The sequence below is a fragment of the Triticum aestivum genome, chromosome 2B (genome assembly GCF_018294505.1).
Source record: "Triticum aestivum cultivar Chinese Spring chromosome 2B, IWGSC CS RefSeq v2.1, whole genome shotgun sequence".
NCBI lineage: Eukaryota > Viridiplantae > Streptophyta > Magnoliopsida > Poales > Poaceae > Triticum > Triticum aestivum.
Genome location: NC_057798.1, coordinates 79,680,963 through 79,696,408, shown reverse-complemented (window position 1 = coordinate 79,696,408; position 15,446 = coordinate 79,680,963). Strand labels below are relative to the sequence as shown.

The 15,446-nt window shown below is 50.1% G+C and overlaps 1 protein-coding gene across 1 annotated transcript; it reads left to right on the top strand.

The window, feature by feature from the left end:
• Window positions 1-10,778: 10,778 nt before the first annotated feature.
• Window positions 10,779-11,817, top strand: LOC123040545 (uncharacterized). Its single transcript, XM_044463358.1, has 2 exons — window positions 10,779-10,973; window positions 11,278-11,817. The coding sequence occupies exons 1-2, from the start codon at window positions 10,893-10,895 to the stop codon at window positions 11,593-11,595; spliced, it is 399 nt and encodes a 132-aa protein (XP_044319293.1). The 5' UTR covers window positions 10,779-10,892; the 3' UTR covers window positions 11,596-11,817.
• Window positions 11,818-15,446: the final 3,629 nt, after the last annotated feature.

The window sequence follows — 15,446 nt, the reverse complement described above, 5'->3', positions numbered from 1 at the left end:
TTGTCTTCATAGGAGGAGGTAGATTCCTCCACAAAACCAACTACTTTCTTGTACGTCAAATTTTTTTGGTATCTTCCCGTGATACACTATGGGCCGCCCAATGTGGCCTAGGACAGAACTGACAAGGGTTTCTCAGCCCAGCCCACCAAGTTGGGGGTCTATATGGTGAGAGGCCTCTTAACCGGGACACCGTCAAAAACATGAACAAGATGGATTAATTTCAAATGTTTTGAAGAAAGAGCCGCTACCCGAATGAGTGAGAAACTATGATCACCGATTGTTTTGTTGCGGGAGACACATCCATTGCAAGGCTAGCTACCAACCCACTGATTAATTGTCATATTGTCGTGGAGGAAGTTCGTTAGTGCAAAAGAACGAAACATGAGAAATACAAACTAAAGCAAACTTGCCATCATTAGAGCGAAAGTAGGCGATCTGAGGGAGAAAAACACCACACACCCACGAAGTTAGTTGGCCAGTCATGACGGTCACACTGGGGATAGAGTGTCGTCCCTTATAACGCCCACATACATCTGGACCAAGCTATATATCCAGCCTAGTTTGACATCCAATGCGAATCTGTATTTGTCCACAGGTGTATTCCGACTACCCGTGATACAGATGCATAGGATGGGGCATCTGGACCTCCACCGCGTATGCTTTCGACACCCATGGCCCAACTCAAACCCCTCTTCTGGACCACTTATGTTCCACTCCGCCCATGCTCCCCCTTTGCTCTGCATCCGCCTCATCTTGTCTGACGTTAATTATCGTTGTACCTCTCCGACCGTTGCTCGGGCCTTATCGGATGTCTGCAACCCCCACTCACACGCCTGCTCATCTTGGACTACACTGATGTTCACCGAGATTCCGTCTGCAACTAGGTACCCTCCGCCCCCTATGGACGACGTCCATGTCTGACAGGTGTTTGGTCAAATGTCATTGAGCTTTTTATCCAACTTATTGTTGTTTCTAGAGTAAGCACCATGACAGGGTACTCAGTGATGGAAAATGAGTTGTTGGGCGATGCGTGAAAGGTCGGATTTGCTGACTTTATAGGCATGAGGCAGGGCCTTGACCTTTTTGCGAAACGTGCATGCTTCATTTCCTCATTTGGCTGCTCGCCAGTGATTTGTCCCTCTGTGAGTCGGTGCTGCTCGAGGAGTCGAAGGTTCTAGCTTTGGTCCTCCCGCCCCAGTTAGAATGCTGACACCGGCTGCTTGTCCGCCATACTGGTGTTGAAGTGCGCTTGAGCCTACTCCATGGTGAAGCCAACATGAACTGAGTCCGGCTAGGATGACACCTCGTCGTCAGATGCCGCCTCCATCATCGTGTCGTCGTCGCTCACCTCGGGCGAGCTCACCAGCAAGCCGACCTCTATTAGTCGCGCACGACGGGCTTGCCAGCCGGCCTCTATCAGTCGCACATGGCGGGCTTGCCTGCCAGTCACAGGTTCGGCCAACTCGTGCTCATCGCGAAACATCGCGAGGCTCTTCCACATTGTTCTAGAGTCGCGGCCATGGCGGAGGTGGTGCACAAAGGAGGAATAGAAGCACACATGGCATGGTACAGATCATGTCGGGCTTGGCCACGTATAAATAGCAGGCAGTTTATAGCAAAACACACGAACATCAAGCGAACATCAAGCAAACATCAAGCAAAACACGCGCAGGGAGCTGCTATAAACTGCAGGTGCTTCATAGGGAAGGGCTTCAAATTTCTAGTTTCTGTAGCTTTATATGTTGCCACTGCAGCTGTTCACCTGCTGTCCGCCGTGTGCCTATCTTGTAATAGACTTGCACTGGATGTTGTTTCGTTTCTGAAATGGAATGAAACAGGGCGCAGCCCTTTCCCTCTTAAATACTCCCTCCGTCCGAAAATACTTGTCATCAAAATGGACAAAAATGAATGTATCTAATACTAATATACATCTAGATACATTTTTATTTATTTATTTTGATGACAAGTATTTTCAGACGGAGGGAGTAGCAGGCAGCGGCACGGCCAAGCGGCGGCTTGTTTCAATCTGAGCGTCGGAGTGGGTTTCATGGCCACCAGGCCTGTTTAATGTCGACAGGCGGATGTACAGACAGCCGGTTTGAACGCGGTAGATTGTCGTCCCGTTCCATCTGGTCATGTCTATCCGACATCGAACAAGTGCGAAAAACGGGACACGATGCGGACAACGCTCTCGACCGATGTGTCATTGTCGGCTCTAGTGACCAACCACGTTCGCTCTAAACCGGCATGGATGCGACGCGGGGGCGAAGGCGTGGTCGCGCGGTAGAGGGCGCTTCTTTACCGTATCTACCGTCACGATGAGCATGAATTACCTCCCCATTCTTTCGTGCACAACGAAGCAGTACAGAACCGGCGCACACGTACGCATGAGCATAGCTACACGCCGCCGTGTTCCGTGAAACGGAGAAGGATGAGGCGTGGGCGCGTGCATCCGTGCGTGTGTGACTGCGCGCGGCGCCGGTGGCAGGGTCCCCGGCCAGGCAGCGGCGGAAAGAATGATTGCCAGCAATAACTGCCGCGGCGAGCGAAGCGTGATCCTTGCCACCGTGCGTGGATAGGCCAATTGACTGAGCGCATGCAGTGCCTGGCTGCACCTGCACGGTGAGTTTGTACAGACGCGCACGTCGAAATGATTTCTATCCATCCATGTAGGATACTTACATCGGCACTACGTGTGTATTATCATTCCCAAGCAGCGGGTGTAGACGCGCAGCTCAGCTGGTTGCAGGCGCAGGTAGGGTAGGGTAGGGGCCCCTGGCTGGCATGATCTGCCCGCACGCACGTACGTACGTACCCTGCTTCTTATCCGGCGCTCCGGTACACGTACGTGCGCCAGCTGATTGGGAGAATCCTATGCTCGCAGGATACTGTACTTCTACCAGGGAGTACTGTACATCACTGGAAGCCTACACGTATCTGGCGATCGTGATGATTTTACAGCAATTAATACTATACTGGAAGCAAGAATCTTACTAGCACCAGCAAGCTGCCTAACCAGTACTCCATTCATTCTATAATGTAGTGCGTACATGCTTTTCGAGAATTTAATGTGAACATATATTGAGCCAATATTAGCGACGGCGGCGGGAACATGCCAGATACTTTTGAATTCGTATTCGAAAAAAGTTTTCAAAGTTATAATTTTTCAGTAAAATGATTTATGTATTAGAGCATGTACGGTCGAACTTTGCAAATACGGCCCCTCAAATGCCGTCAAGCTTCAAATTTGCCTTCCCACAATAGGACACCTCAATTATCATATCTCAAATCCATACAAACTCATGCAACTACATCGATGCATTACACACATTGTCCGGCTACTCCATCACTACTAACATGCCATCGGACTACCAAAATTTGGCATGTTTGGCTATGGTGGAGATCATCTGCGGCTGCCCTTGCCCTTCCCGGCGCCCTTGCTGTCCTTCTCGCGAAAGTACCGGTGGAAGACGCAAAAGGGATCGAGCCGGATCTGCTCGTCACCGGAGCTATCCTCACCGTCGCTATCCTCCTTCTCCCCGTTCGGTGGCAGTCCGACCATTGCAAGGACCGCCCAATTCTACTCTCGGGCGAGGGCGCATGTGTTCCTCCGCTGTCGTTTCTTCACAATGCGGGTGCGGACGACCTCCTCCTCTACGGCCGCTCGCGCCGCCGCATCAGCCGCCTCGGCCGCCGCCATTTTCGCTGCGATACGGGCCTCGGCGGCCCTTATCATCTCATTCCCATGGCGGGCCGCACGATCCTGGTGGTACTCATAGTCCGCCCGACCGGTGATGGGGAAGAAGAGATTTTCCGCCAGCTGGGACCGCGATGATCTAGCCCCAGAGGACCCGAGCGCCCATTGGGACGACGCTATGGAGTCACGCCGGACAGATCCGTTCGTCGGCCGGGCGCTGTCCTCCTGGGAGCGGCGGAGTGGAATGTGGACCGCCATTGCCTCCTCCAATCCACACGGGATGACACCCCAGTCGGTGGATCTGGACTGGTCGGAGTCAGATCGGCTACACGCCATGCCGGCGGGAAATCGCCGAAGGTGAGCTCGAGTGGAGGATGGAGTGGAGTGGAGTGGAGAGGAGTGTGAAGTGGCCAGGGTTTGGTCCGACGAGCGGATGAGGACGAATATATGTGGGTCGGATGGGCCAGCGTGGGTCGGGACCGACGTGGGGGCCGGATATGAGGGGTGCCGGTCAGCCCGGACGTTTAAGGTCTGTTTGAGGCATCCGCTTGGGTCGAAATTTCGTGACCGGTCAATGACCGGGCGGACCGCCCGCCCGTTTGAAGAGGGTTTGAGGCTCCCGGCTGTAGATACCCTTATTGGTCTAATTTATGGTTAATGTTAAATTTCGAAAAGTATAGACGCACTATATTATGGAATGGAGGAAGTACGTGGTACTAGCATGAACATTGTCATGTTCTTCCTCGATCGATAAGAATGCACACACGCGCAAGAACGCCGATATGACATGACACGTACGCAGGAATGCAAATAAATGGAACGGAGCGGAACAAAGGAAGAAGAATTAAGAAGCTCACATTGAACAGCATGCTTTGCTTGGTATACCCTTGCCGAACGAATAATGGAACGGACCGTACCCCTGCGCGCGTGTGACGAATCACAGCATTGCATTTCACATTCACTATAGGATCTCGGATCTCCATTAAATCGATCTCTGCCGGAACGATGGCGCACTTCAGTGGCATCCGATGAGATATTTTGCTTTACTAGCTTTGTTTTCTTCTCTTCGTCTTTCTCCTGACATCGACGGGCGGCGAGACAGAGAAATTAAGCTACAGAACGTACATCATGCATGCATAGAGAATTACTTCATATTTTAGCTTTGCAAGTAAATACGAAAATGAAACTCGACAGTCGCTAATCTAATGAACTACTCCTACTATACTCTTTAGGTTTCTTGTGATGTAATTACTATGTTTTGCTGTGAGTTAACAAGAACAGCGCAAGATGGGGATAAGCAAGCTGGTTTGGCTGCTAGCCTAGCTAGCTTCACCAGACAAGGACCATGCATGGAGCTAGCTTTAGCTTGGCTAGGTAGAGATCGAGGACCATATGTAGTGTAGTAGTAGTAGTAGTACGTGCATGCTTACGCGGGCACGCAGACAGTTCATGTGGCCGGCAGGCCAATAATGAGAGTGGACGACGAATAAAGCTACGGCCGTGATCGGCGACACCGTACACGAGCGACGCATGCATCAGAAATAATGCGTTGCTGGACTGGAGAAGATGTGGCCGACGACGCATAGCTAGCTTGGCTTGACACTCGCACGGTCGAAAGTCACGCTCACACAGCTAGCACATGCATGCATGCATGCATGGGGTGCTCTTGCACTTGCACGCCGGAGCCGATGATCTTATGACTAGACGAGACCAGCGACAGCGAGTACTACTACTACGTCCATCGACCCGAACCTCATGCTCGAACTAGCTAGTTTTTTGTCTCCTAGATAGATCGATCGTACGTGGTACTACTAGTACTAGCTTCACTGTTGCCTGTTGGTGTGGATATATAGTGAGACGTCCAGTCGATCCCTATCGCCTGCTGGTGGCTAATTTTCTTCGGAGCTATTATCGTGATGGAGAAGCCAGATGCATGTGTATGCGCCGTGCAAATGCATGGCCCTGTCTCCCTAGACGTAGTATGAAGCACACCACATGCACGGTGCATGCACGCATGCTGCCGCCATGTGGTTAATTAATCGGGAAACTGTTCAAAAGCAAGCCATCATTGGCCGCTAAACATACCAGCAGCATGGCCCTGTCACGTCGTCTCTCATGCTCATATCGATCATGCATGCAGTGATCCCACTGACGCGCCAATGCGCCACTGTTTGTACCTCCACACCTCATTATTCCTCTATCTTTTCGGTCATGGACGATGCATTGATGCTCGATGTACATCTCGTTCGTCGCCCACTCGAGGGCCGGCCGGGCACGCAGTGGTGCAGACATATCCATGCATGCAGATTCAGGGACGGGATCTCTGAAGGGCTCGTGGTTGTTGTTGGCCAGTCCTTGTTCTGGCCTGGGCACTCATGCGTGTCCAGCCTTCAAAAACTCATGCGTGTCCTGCATGCGCGCGCTTGATTGCGAATTTTGGAGGGTTTTACTTGTTTCGTTCGCATGGCCGGAGGAGCACAGTTCCGCGCCGATCTGCATGGCATCTGGTACTTGCAGCAGTGCGTGAAGGAAACCAGGCGTTGCCGGACGGTCGGACCCGGATCGGGCCAAGTCACTTTCAAGCTTCAGCTGGGAGGCAGCTGGTACGCAGGAGTACGTGAACCAAATGAACATCATGCTTGGAGAAAGATAGAGAGCCAGCCAAATTAAGCAAGGAAAAGTGAACTGCAACAGACAATTCAATAATGGAAATTCAGAAGGCACCATCAACACCTGGTGTACGAGAGGGATCGAGAGTGCAAATACTACTGACGTCGACCGGCTCAGCTGGCGGATCGACGTGGAGACGTATCATTAGCAGATCGCGGCAGAGCGCAGGTATCCAGATGTGATTGCGGCAATGGCGCCTCGAGTTCAGTGCACGTCAAAAGATATGGATAATGAATGCCGGAGCGCAGGCGGATGGATCCGGATAGATTGCCCTGTTTGAATCATGGGGTTAGAGCTAGTTTGGATTAGTTGGAGGCTCAAATAACCAAAAAGTATCCAAACAGGGAGGGTTAGAGTGGGTTAGTTCCATCTAACCCAACTATCCCGATGGAGAGGTGCTTATTTGGGTTAGAGTGGGTTAGAGAATAATTCTAACTCTAACTGTGTTAGAGTATCCAAACAGGGCCGACTGCTCCGACGGCTTTGGAGGATCCGCCGTCTCTCTCACCCTCCCGTGCCTGACGCGTGCCATGCTGGTAAAACTCCATCATCACCACCCTGCGCCGCCGCAGCACGCCCTCATCATGCTGCCTCGTCTCCTTTGGTCTCATCTTCAATCAACCTCTGTTGGAGTAGATTACCACTACTCAATCAGTACAAACATGAAACATCAATGTATTATTATTTTTTGATTACGGGATTGCTAAATCTCAGTCGATTGAAGAACCAAGTCTCAGTCGATGTTGTATTCATAGGATCTAATGTGGAGATCTGTGCATTTTTTTTAGTTTTTCTTTTTTCTTTTTGACATGTTATGTCACCTGACTAGACTTGATTAAGTCTCAGTCAACTGAGACCTAGCCACCCCTTCTGATTAACCCCTTTCGCATGAACTGTAAGATTCATATTTGGTTTAGGAGCAGAACTTCGGCACATGGATACCTCACCCTCGCAACTTGGAGTCATGGCGACGACAATGGTACTAATCACACACGAAGAACATTAATAAATCATATTAAGCAGAGCAGTAGTACTCATTATATTCCCGTACAGCTTAATTATGCAGTATTACTACAGAAAAATCATGTGCGGCGCTAGCTGATATTCCCTGACCGGCAAAGCCGTTTGGAAACAGTTGTAGTACAGCATACGAAAGATGATTAATCAGTGAATGGCACTTAGTGGTGCATACACGTAGAATACTGGTACAGATCTAGCATACCTGTCTACGTACCCACTCCCAATTAAGCATGACTTTGACGGAGGCAGCTGTGTACTCGCGCTGCTCTCAGGACGTGGCCGGTTTAGCCGTCAACGTTAACCACAGGGGAACATGTCCTGCGTTCCTGCCGCAGCTAGAAAGAGTTGATATTTATTTGGTTCCAATTGATTCTTCCGTATAATTACTACCACTACCACTCATAATGCTGTACTAAACATATGTCTTAATATGACTACTGTGGTGACTAGTGAGTGCTAGGTCTAGAACATGCGCACCTACGTATACGGCTTGAATTGTAGCACCAACTCGGCCGTTTGAACGGATCGAACAGTGAAGGTAACTGGAGCGCAACATGCCATCCGATCTGGTTGATCCAGCGTTTTGGTACCATGCATGTGCACGCTTTTCTTTTAAGAAGATTCGAGTAAAAGGATTCTTAGTATTTATGTTTTACCTTTTTCTTTTCGTGTTCTAACTTGCTATCAGTGGAACTCCTTTTTCCCCTTTCAAGCTTTCTGTATGCAATGCAACTGATGTAACAGTATTTCCGGTAATGCAAAGTAAGCTCGTTTCTTACATGTGGTCAAAACTAGAAATGTCTGAATAGCAAATGCACAGAGTGTTTGACAAAAAAACTACCACATTAGGGGTTGTCGTCCCACTGACCTATCACATTCAAAAAAAATGACTGATAACTACCAAAAAAAGTTAATTTTATGACTAAACGCTACCACTTTCGAAAAATGGACAATTTAGACAATTTAAATGCGTTTATGACATGTGGGGCCCGTCTGTTAGGGCTGATGTGGCGGAAAAGTCAACTCCGTTATTTTGAACCGTTATGTTGACCGTTATGACAAGTGGACCCCACACGTCAGCATCACCTTCTTCTTCCTCCTCCCCCTCTCTCTTTGGCATTTCAACAAACACCTTACTAGCAGTAGAGCAACACATCGATGACAACTCTTTGCACCGCAGCACACCGGCGAGCTGCTGCCGCCTAGCGCGCGACCTGGCCGTCGCCAAGTCGCCGGCGCCGTTATTCTGGTGCTCGCGTTAGTGGTGGTAGTCTAGAGGCCGACTGTCGCAAGGTGGTGGTTGGTGATGGCTTTGGGAGAGCCATGGCGCGACGCAAGCAGGAGGACGCTGGGAGACACTGGAGCTGGATGGAGCACGGGGCAAGAAGGAGCCCACTGACGACACACTCGGCGGTGAGGCAGCAGCACAACATCGACAGGAGGGAGGAGATGGTGGCGGACGGCAAGGGAGGCAAGCAGCTCGGCCCTGGCGTTAGGCAGGGTCGCGGAGGAGACGCGGGAGGGCTGCGAGCGAGGCCGGGAGGAGGCGCTTGGGGCCGGCCATGGCAGACGGTGGAGGCAAGGAACGAGGGAGCAGAGCAGTGAGAGGGATGGGGATCGCAAAGGCCGGTGGCATTGGAGTGGAGTGATGCGAGGGTCTGGCTGCGGGCGTCGCTCGGTTGTTGAATGATCGATGACTGAAGGAAGGGAAGGCGGGCTGGCGTGGAGCTCTGACGACGGACGGAGCAAAGGTCGAGGCGCCATGGCAGGGCGAGCTCATGCACGTGAGAAGTGAAGGCAGGGAGGAAGGGAAAAGAGAGATGGCAGGGGCGACGGGGCTGAGGAGCTTGCCGGCGGAGAGAGGGAGGTCCGGCAAGTTTTTCGTCGCGGGCAGAGGTGCACATAAGGTGTTTGCTAAAATTTCAAAGAGAGAGAGAGATGAGGAGGAAGAAGAAGGTGATGTTGGTGTGTGGGCCCCACCCGTCATAACAGTAAAAAATAAACGAAGTTGACTTTTCTGCCATGTCATCCCTGACAGACGTCCCCGTATGTCATAGACACATTTAAATCGTCTAAACTGGCTTTATTCCGGAACTGATAGTTTTTAGTCATAAAATTAACTTTTTTTTAGTTATCAGTCACTTTTTTAAACGTGGTATTTCAGTGGGAACAGCAATCCCTAATGTGGTAGTTTTTTGTCAACACTCCAAACTAAACCTGGGCAAACGTCGGGCCGGGCCGGGTTTCGGGCCGGGCTTGTAAAAGCCCGACCTTCATTTCTCAAGCCCGAGCCCGGCCCGAAGCCCGAAATACTCCATATTTTCAAGCCCGAGCCCGGCCCGAAGTCAAGCCCGAAACCCGAATGCTATTTTCTAGTACGCGCACGTGCAAGCCCGGCCCGAAGCCCGAAAGCCCGGCCCGAAATACAAGAAAAGTGAAGCCCGAGCCCGGCCCGAACTATCTTTCGGGCTGCAAAACAAAGCCCGAGCCCGACCCGAATGTCAAGCCCGGCCCGGCCCGGCCCGGGTTTTTCGGGCCGGGCTCGGGCCGGGCTGCCCATGCCCGGGTTTACTCCAAACGCCACCAAAGGGGGTATTTTTCAGACTTGACGTACTGCAACAAAAATCTATTGGAAATAATGTCACGTTACAGAGAAGAAAAGTCAGCACGTAGGAACCGAGACACGGCCACATGTCAGCGCGGTTGACCTAGTGACCCAATGAACAAGCCACGCAAGTTGAAAAAACTGTCGAAACAGTGCTAGCTAGTGGTACTCTTGGTTACTGTCCAAGCACGTTCACTGTAGCGTGCGAAGACAGGCCAGAGCATCCGATGGTGTCCGCCCGCACGGCGTGCCGGCCTCCCCGGCGACACGGACCGACAGGCCGTTGATGATTCCATCAACCCCGCACATACACTCACACAGTGATCGCACAGCTAAAAACCCTATCCAACCATCCGTCCATCATGTAACCATTAGTGATGATAATTCAGCGCAGATTGACTCCGGTAAGGTAAGCCGCATAAGTGGCAACCCCATTAGGTGTGCCGGTCCTAATTAGACAATGAAAAGAACGTGCTGGCGCGCGTAATGGTCACCATGTAACGGACGCATCACGCATGGCTCCTGAGGTTTATTTTTCCGTTGGCGTGTGATGATTACGACGCTGACCGCAGCTGCTGGAGTGTCCGCTAATCAAACTGTTGTCGACGACGTTGTTCCGTTAACGAAAAGGGGTTGGGGCTGAGGTTCAGTTCGGTGTATGTTGGGCTGCGACATCTCCAGCACCGCGCCGACCAGGCCGCCGCGGGGGAGTAGACAAGATGCCTCCACGCAGCTGGCAATCTCTATCTCTCTCCCGTATATATTCAGCTCCATTTCCGGGGCGCAGCGAAGTCACAGGATTCCTCCCTCCCTCCCAATCCATCTCCCCATATATATTCGCCGGCTCTCTCTCTCTCTCTTACTCTCTCTTCCTCCTGGCCTGCTCCTCTGGTTGATGCCATGGCGGTGTCGTCTCCCGCTCCGGAGCCGAGGAGGGCCGGCGGTAGCAGCAGCAGCAAATGGCGCCGCGGCAACAGAAAGGTTGGTCCGGCGGATATGGATGGGGCGATTTGGACTTTGCGGAGGGGTCAAACTCCGGGCGTTGGCCTCTGCCTGCTGCTGTCGTCCAAACGGCGCGGTGCATGTCATGCGTCATCGCGTCTCGTCCATTCTCCATTGACGATCCTTCAATTCTTGTTTTGTTCCGTCGAATCTTTCTTTCCTCGGTCTTTCTTTCCTCCGAATCTTGACGGCGGTTTGAGGGAGTGAGGGGAGAACTTGAATTCTCTGACCTTGGCGCCCGGATCTGATGGCTGCTTGTTTCCATCGCGGTTGTGCGCGGCAGGTGATCAACGGGTACATCGGCGAGGCGCGGGCGGCTCTGGCGGCCGCGGCGGCGCGGGACGACGACGGCGGGGATGACTCTGCCGCGGCGGCCGCGCTCGGGCTGGTCGGCGCGGTGCTGGAGATGTCGCCGCGCATGGAGGCCGCGCTGGAGCTCCGAGCGCGCGCGCTGCTCGCGCTCCGCCCCTACCACGACGTCGCGGAGATGCTCCGCGACTACATCCCCAGCTGCGCCAGGTCCTGCGCCGGGGACGACACTGCCACCTCCTCCTCGTCGGCGTCCTGCTCCTCCGGCTCCGGCGACCTCGCCTGCGCATAGAGAACGAGAGAGAAAAACAGTTATGATGGAGGATGGCCAATTCACCGCGTCGATCCGCGTACGCGCCAAGTTCATGGCGTTGGAGTTGTCGGCCACGGCCGCGTTCACGTGGCAGTCTCGAGCACCCCTTCAGTGTCGCTTCTTCGCTTGGCTAGAAGTCAAGAACCGCTGCTGGCCATCTGATTGATTGGCGCGACGTGGATTACCGCATCAGGTTACATACTTACATTGCCATCTTTGCTATCAGCAGGGCAAGAGAATACAACACCTCCTAAGAGCATATCCAACAACCGCCCAACGCGCGGCGAGCTAAAAATCAGTTTACAGTGCGCCGATCGCCTGGTTTGACGCGGTGGGCAACGCTGGCTCCAGCAGCCGCGGTAAAATACAGCGCGCGCATAGTTTCAGCAGGCGCGTTAAAATGCAGCGCGCGCTCTCGCACAAACAACATATAAACTCCAAACAGAAGCAAGAAGTTCAAACACAAACAAAATAAATCAACAATAAATAGTTTAATTTATTATTACGACTCGAACAAATAGTATCTTTTATCAATACAACAAATAGTTCAACAATACAACATCAAACGCACAAATCATAATGCTTTTTGGCGGCCATTCCAAGCCCACCACTCTTCAATGAGATCCTTCTGAAGATTATCATGCGCTGCCGGACGTCGAATTGCATGATATGAGGCAACAAAACGGGCCACCCTTTCAACTCTCCGCCGCACTCGCACGAGATGTGCATAGCTAGGATCATTGCAAGATCCTCCTCCTCTTCCATATTAAATTCTTCTTCGAAAGAATCATATGACGAACTCATCTACAATGTTCAAAACTAGGCTCTAATAAATACAAACAACATGCACCAAATTCATGTAAAAATGTGAAGTTGGAAGCAATACATACATTGCGGGCGTTTTATCGAACACCTTGCGGGCGCCGAGCGGCAGTGGGCGGCCGGACGCCGTTCGTCGGAGGACTGCCGCGCGCGACGGGCGGCGTTGACTAGAGGGAGACGGAGGAAGCCGCGGCCGCGCGAGGAGATACCTGGGAAGCGTCGAAACGGTCGCCGGAAGAAATGGGATGGCGCCGGCGGCAGCAGCGCCAGCGGCTGGATGGGTAAGTGGAGTTGCGAGCGAGCGTTCGAGAGTCCAGCGCACGGGAGCGGGCGCAAGAAATAAGCGGCACGGGATGACGTTTCATCCCACGCGCTGAACTAGATATGCCGCGCGCGCGATTTTTACGCGTCCGCTGGAGTGTTCGGAGGGGTAGCACGCGCTAAAAACACTAATTTTACAACGCGGCGTTTATATAGCGCGGCTATTGGAGATGCTGTAACCAGTTGTGTGTTGTGTGTTCCTGAAGTAGGTCTGGCATTGGTTTAGTACTGTCACCGGCAGATTGGCGTTTGAGCCTCTATAAAATGAGAGCCTTGGCGAGTGGTGCATCGGACAGGACCAGAGCCTGAACCATCGAAGAATGACACGCGATAAATGCCTCCTTGGCATGTGGATGCTGCGGAAGCATCAGAACGACATCGTATTTAGTGGAGCGACTCCTTCATTTGCACGGACCATTCAATGAATCAGGGAGGAAGGCAGGATATAGGCAAAGACGGGACTAATAAAGGGTGATGTAAAAGGGTTCGAGGCCGCTGACACCACGTAGGCTGATCAGGAGTGCTTCACCAAAGTGATTAGATGAAACCCGCATGTAAATATCTTGTGTAACCGTGGAAACATTTGCAGAGTCTTTCCCTTCTTTTTTAATGAATGATACATACATTCGCACGTATTCGAAAAAAAAAACATTTATGATTTGTGCTGCTACCATATGATGTTCTCTTGCTACTGTTTGGTGTATCATCTATATTTGTCACTAGTCTTGCTAAGTCTCAGTTGACTGAGATTTAACAAAGTCGATTGATGCAGAGGCCGGAGCTTTAACCTTCTTTTTAAAATATTACAAGTCTATAAATGTATAAGTTTGAGGAGTGACGAACTTGTGAGGTACTCCCTCCGTCTCAAAATAAGTCTCCCCTCCGTCCCAAAATAAGTGTCTCAAACTTAATACAACATTTGTACTAACCTTAGTACAAAGTTGAGACACTTATTTTGGGACGGAGGGAGTAACATGCTAGAGTAGTATGATCGAGCTTATTGCGTTAGAATTGATCATATTTATGGATACCGTACAACCATCGGTGACAGTGGAGAAGAGGAGAATTGATAACATGAATGGGTCGCTTTGGGTATACGAGGATTTGTTTATCCCGTTGCAACATATGGGCAGGTTTGCAAGTTGTAATAAATCAAAAACAATTAATATGGATCAGATGGAGTACTGAAAAAAATGAATTTATGTTCACAAATGTAAGAAATGTTTGACAATTTTTTAAAATATTCATGGATTTAAAGAACTACTTTAATATGCACACATTCTAAAAACATACCTGAATTTTTAAAGTAAAAGATAAACTAAGAGAACCAGAAGATAAAATTGAACCGTACTACAACAAACTTAAAGGCTGAGCTATATGGGCCAGTAAGCCTTAATTCCTGAACCGTACAAAGCACTTTCGTACATGTAGATAGTAAGCACTCCTACCTAACTACACCTCAAAAGTGATGATGAGATAAATAGCAGCTAAATTATCTTCCAGTGTTCTGATATGTTCAGACAGGAATTTAAGTGATAAATAAAGCTCTTTCAACTTACTTCTATGATAGGAGATATTTTTTTCAAATCCTCACTTGCCACTCTGGCAAGCTCCACATCGCCGTCTCTTGCATACTGTACTTTGCCTGTTTTTTGCACCTCTTGCTTACTTGCTAAGCACGAATCTGCTATGAAATTGTCACCCCACTTACCAAAACTTGGACCAGCACTGAATGATCTTTCTTCTTTTCCACTGCCTTTCGTGCTGGATCCTGTGGCCAAGAATAGACATCTCCTGTCGACTATTCTTAGCAGATCATTGCACAATCTTTTTGCCATGTTCACTGTGTTGTACTTTTTTTTTGGAGTCATCACACTAGATATGGCCTCGTCGGCAATGTCTGATTTGGAGCCATCGGTGTCAATGGACAAGGGCAGATGTGTACCCTGCATCATGATCCCTGGAAAGCTGCAAAGCTTAGATATTCGGATGAGGCTTTGGTTGGTAAGATCTAACTACATCCACATCCACAACGGAGAAAAGTCTTGCTCGATCTAACAGCGCATTCAGAGTTCGAGGTCCAGCGCCTACGGATCCAACGAGGCATTTACGGAGGGAACTTTTCCAGTTGAAATAGTAGAGAGGAGAGAAAGATGATACAAGGACACAATGATCAATGAGAGGAAGAATCTTATCCACACTTCCTGTCTCGGGGCCTATGGTTTAGCGTAGCTGTGAAAGTTGAGTAATCTGCAAGAAGCTATACATTCGACATCTCAAGTGAAGAACTATCTTTATATCGAAATGAACTGAAAGCCATTTGTTGTGTGTATACGGGTCATGTTATATACCATAAAATTTATAACATTCAAAACTATTCTGAATAAAAATTCAATGATTTAATTTTCGCAAAAGATGATTTAATTTTTGTTACATGTTGGCAGAATTTAGTTGATGGTCAAACTTGAATTTTAAAATTTGTGCGTGCAATGAAGTTAGGATAGAGGGGGTACGATACTTGATAATTTACCACGCATGGGGCAGTGAAGTTTTGCATGCACGACTTTCTCGTAAAGATTAAAATCCGGACGCTCCCATTTTAAGTGCACAGGTTGTAATAGTATCATGCATATGATAATAGTGTATGATACTAACCTCCACGGTACATAATCATCTTATTTATTGTC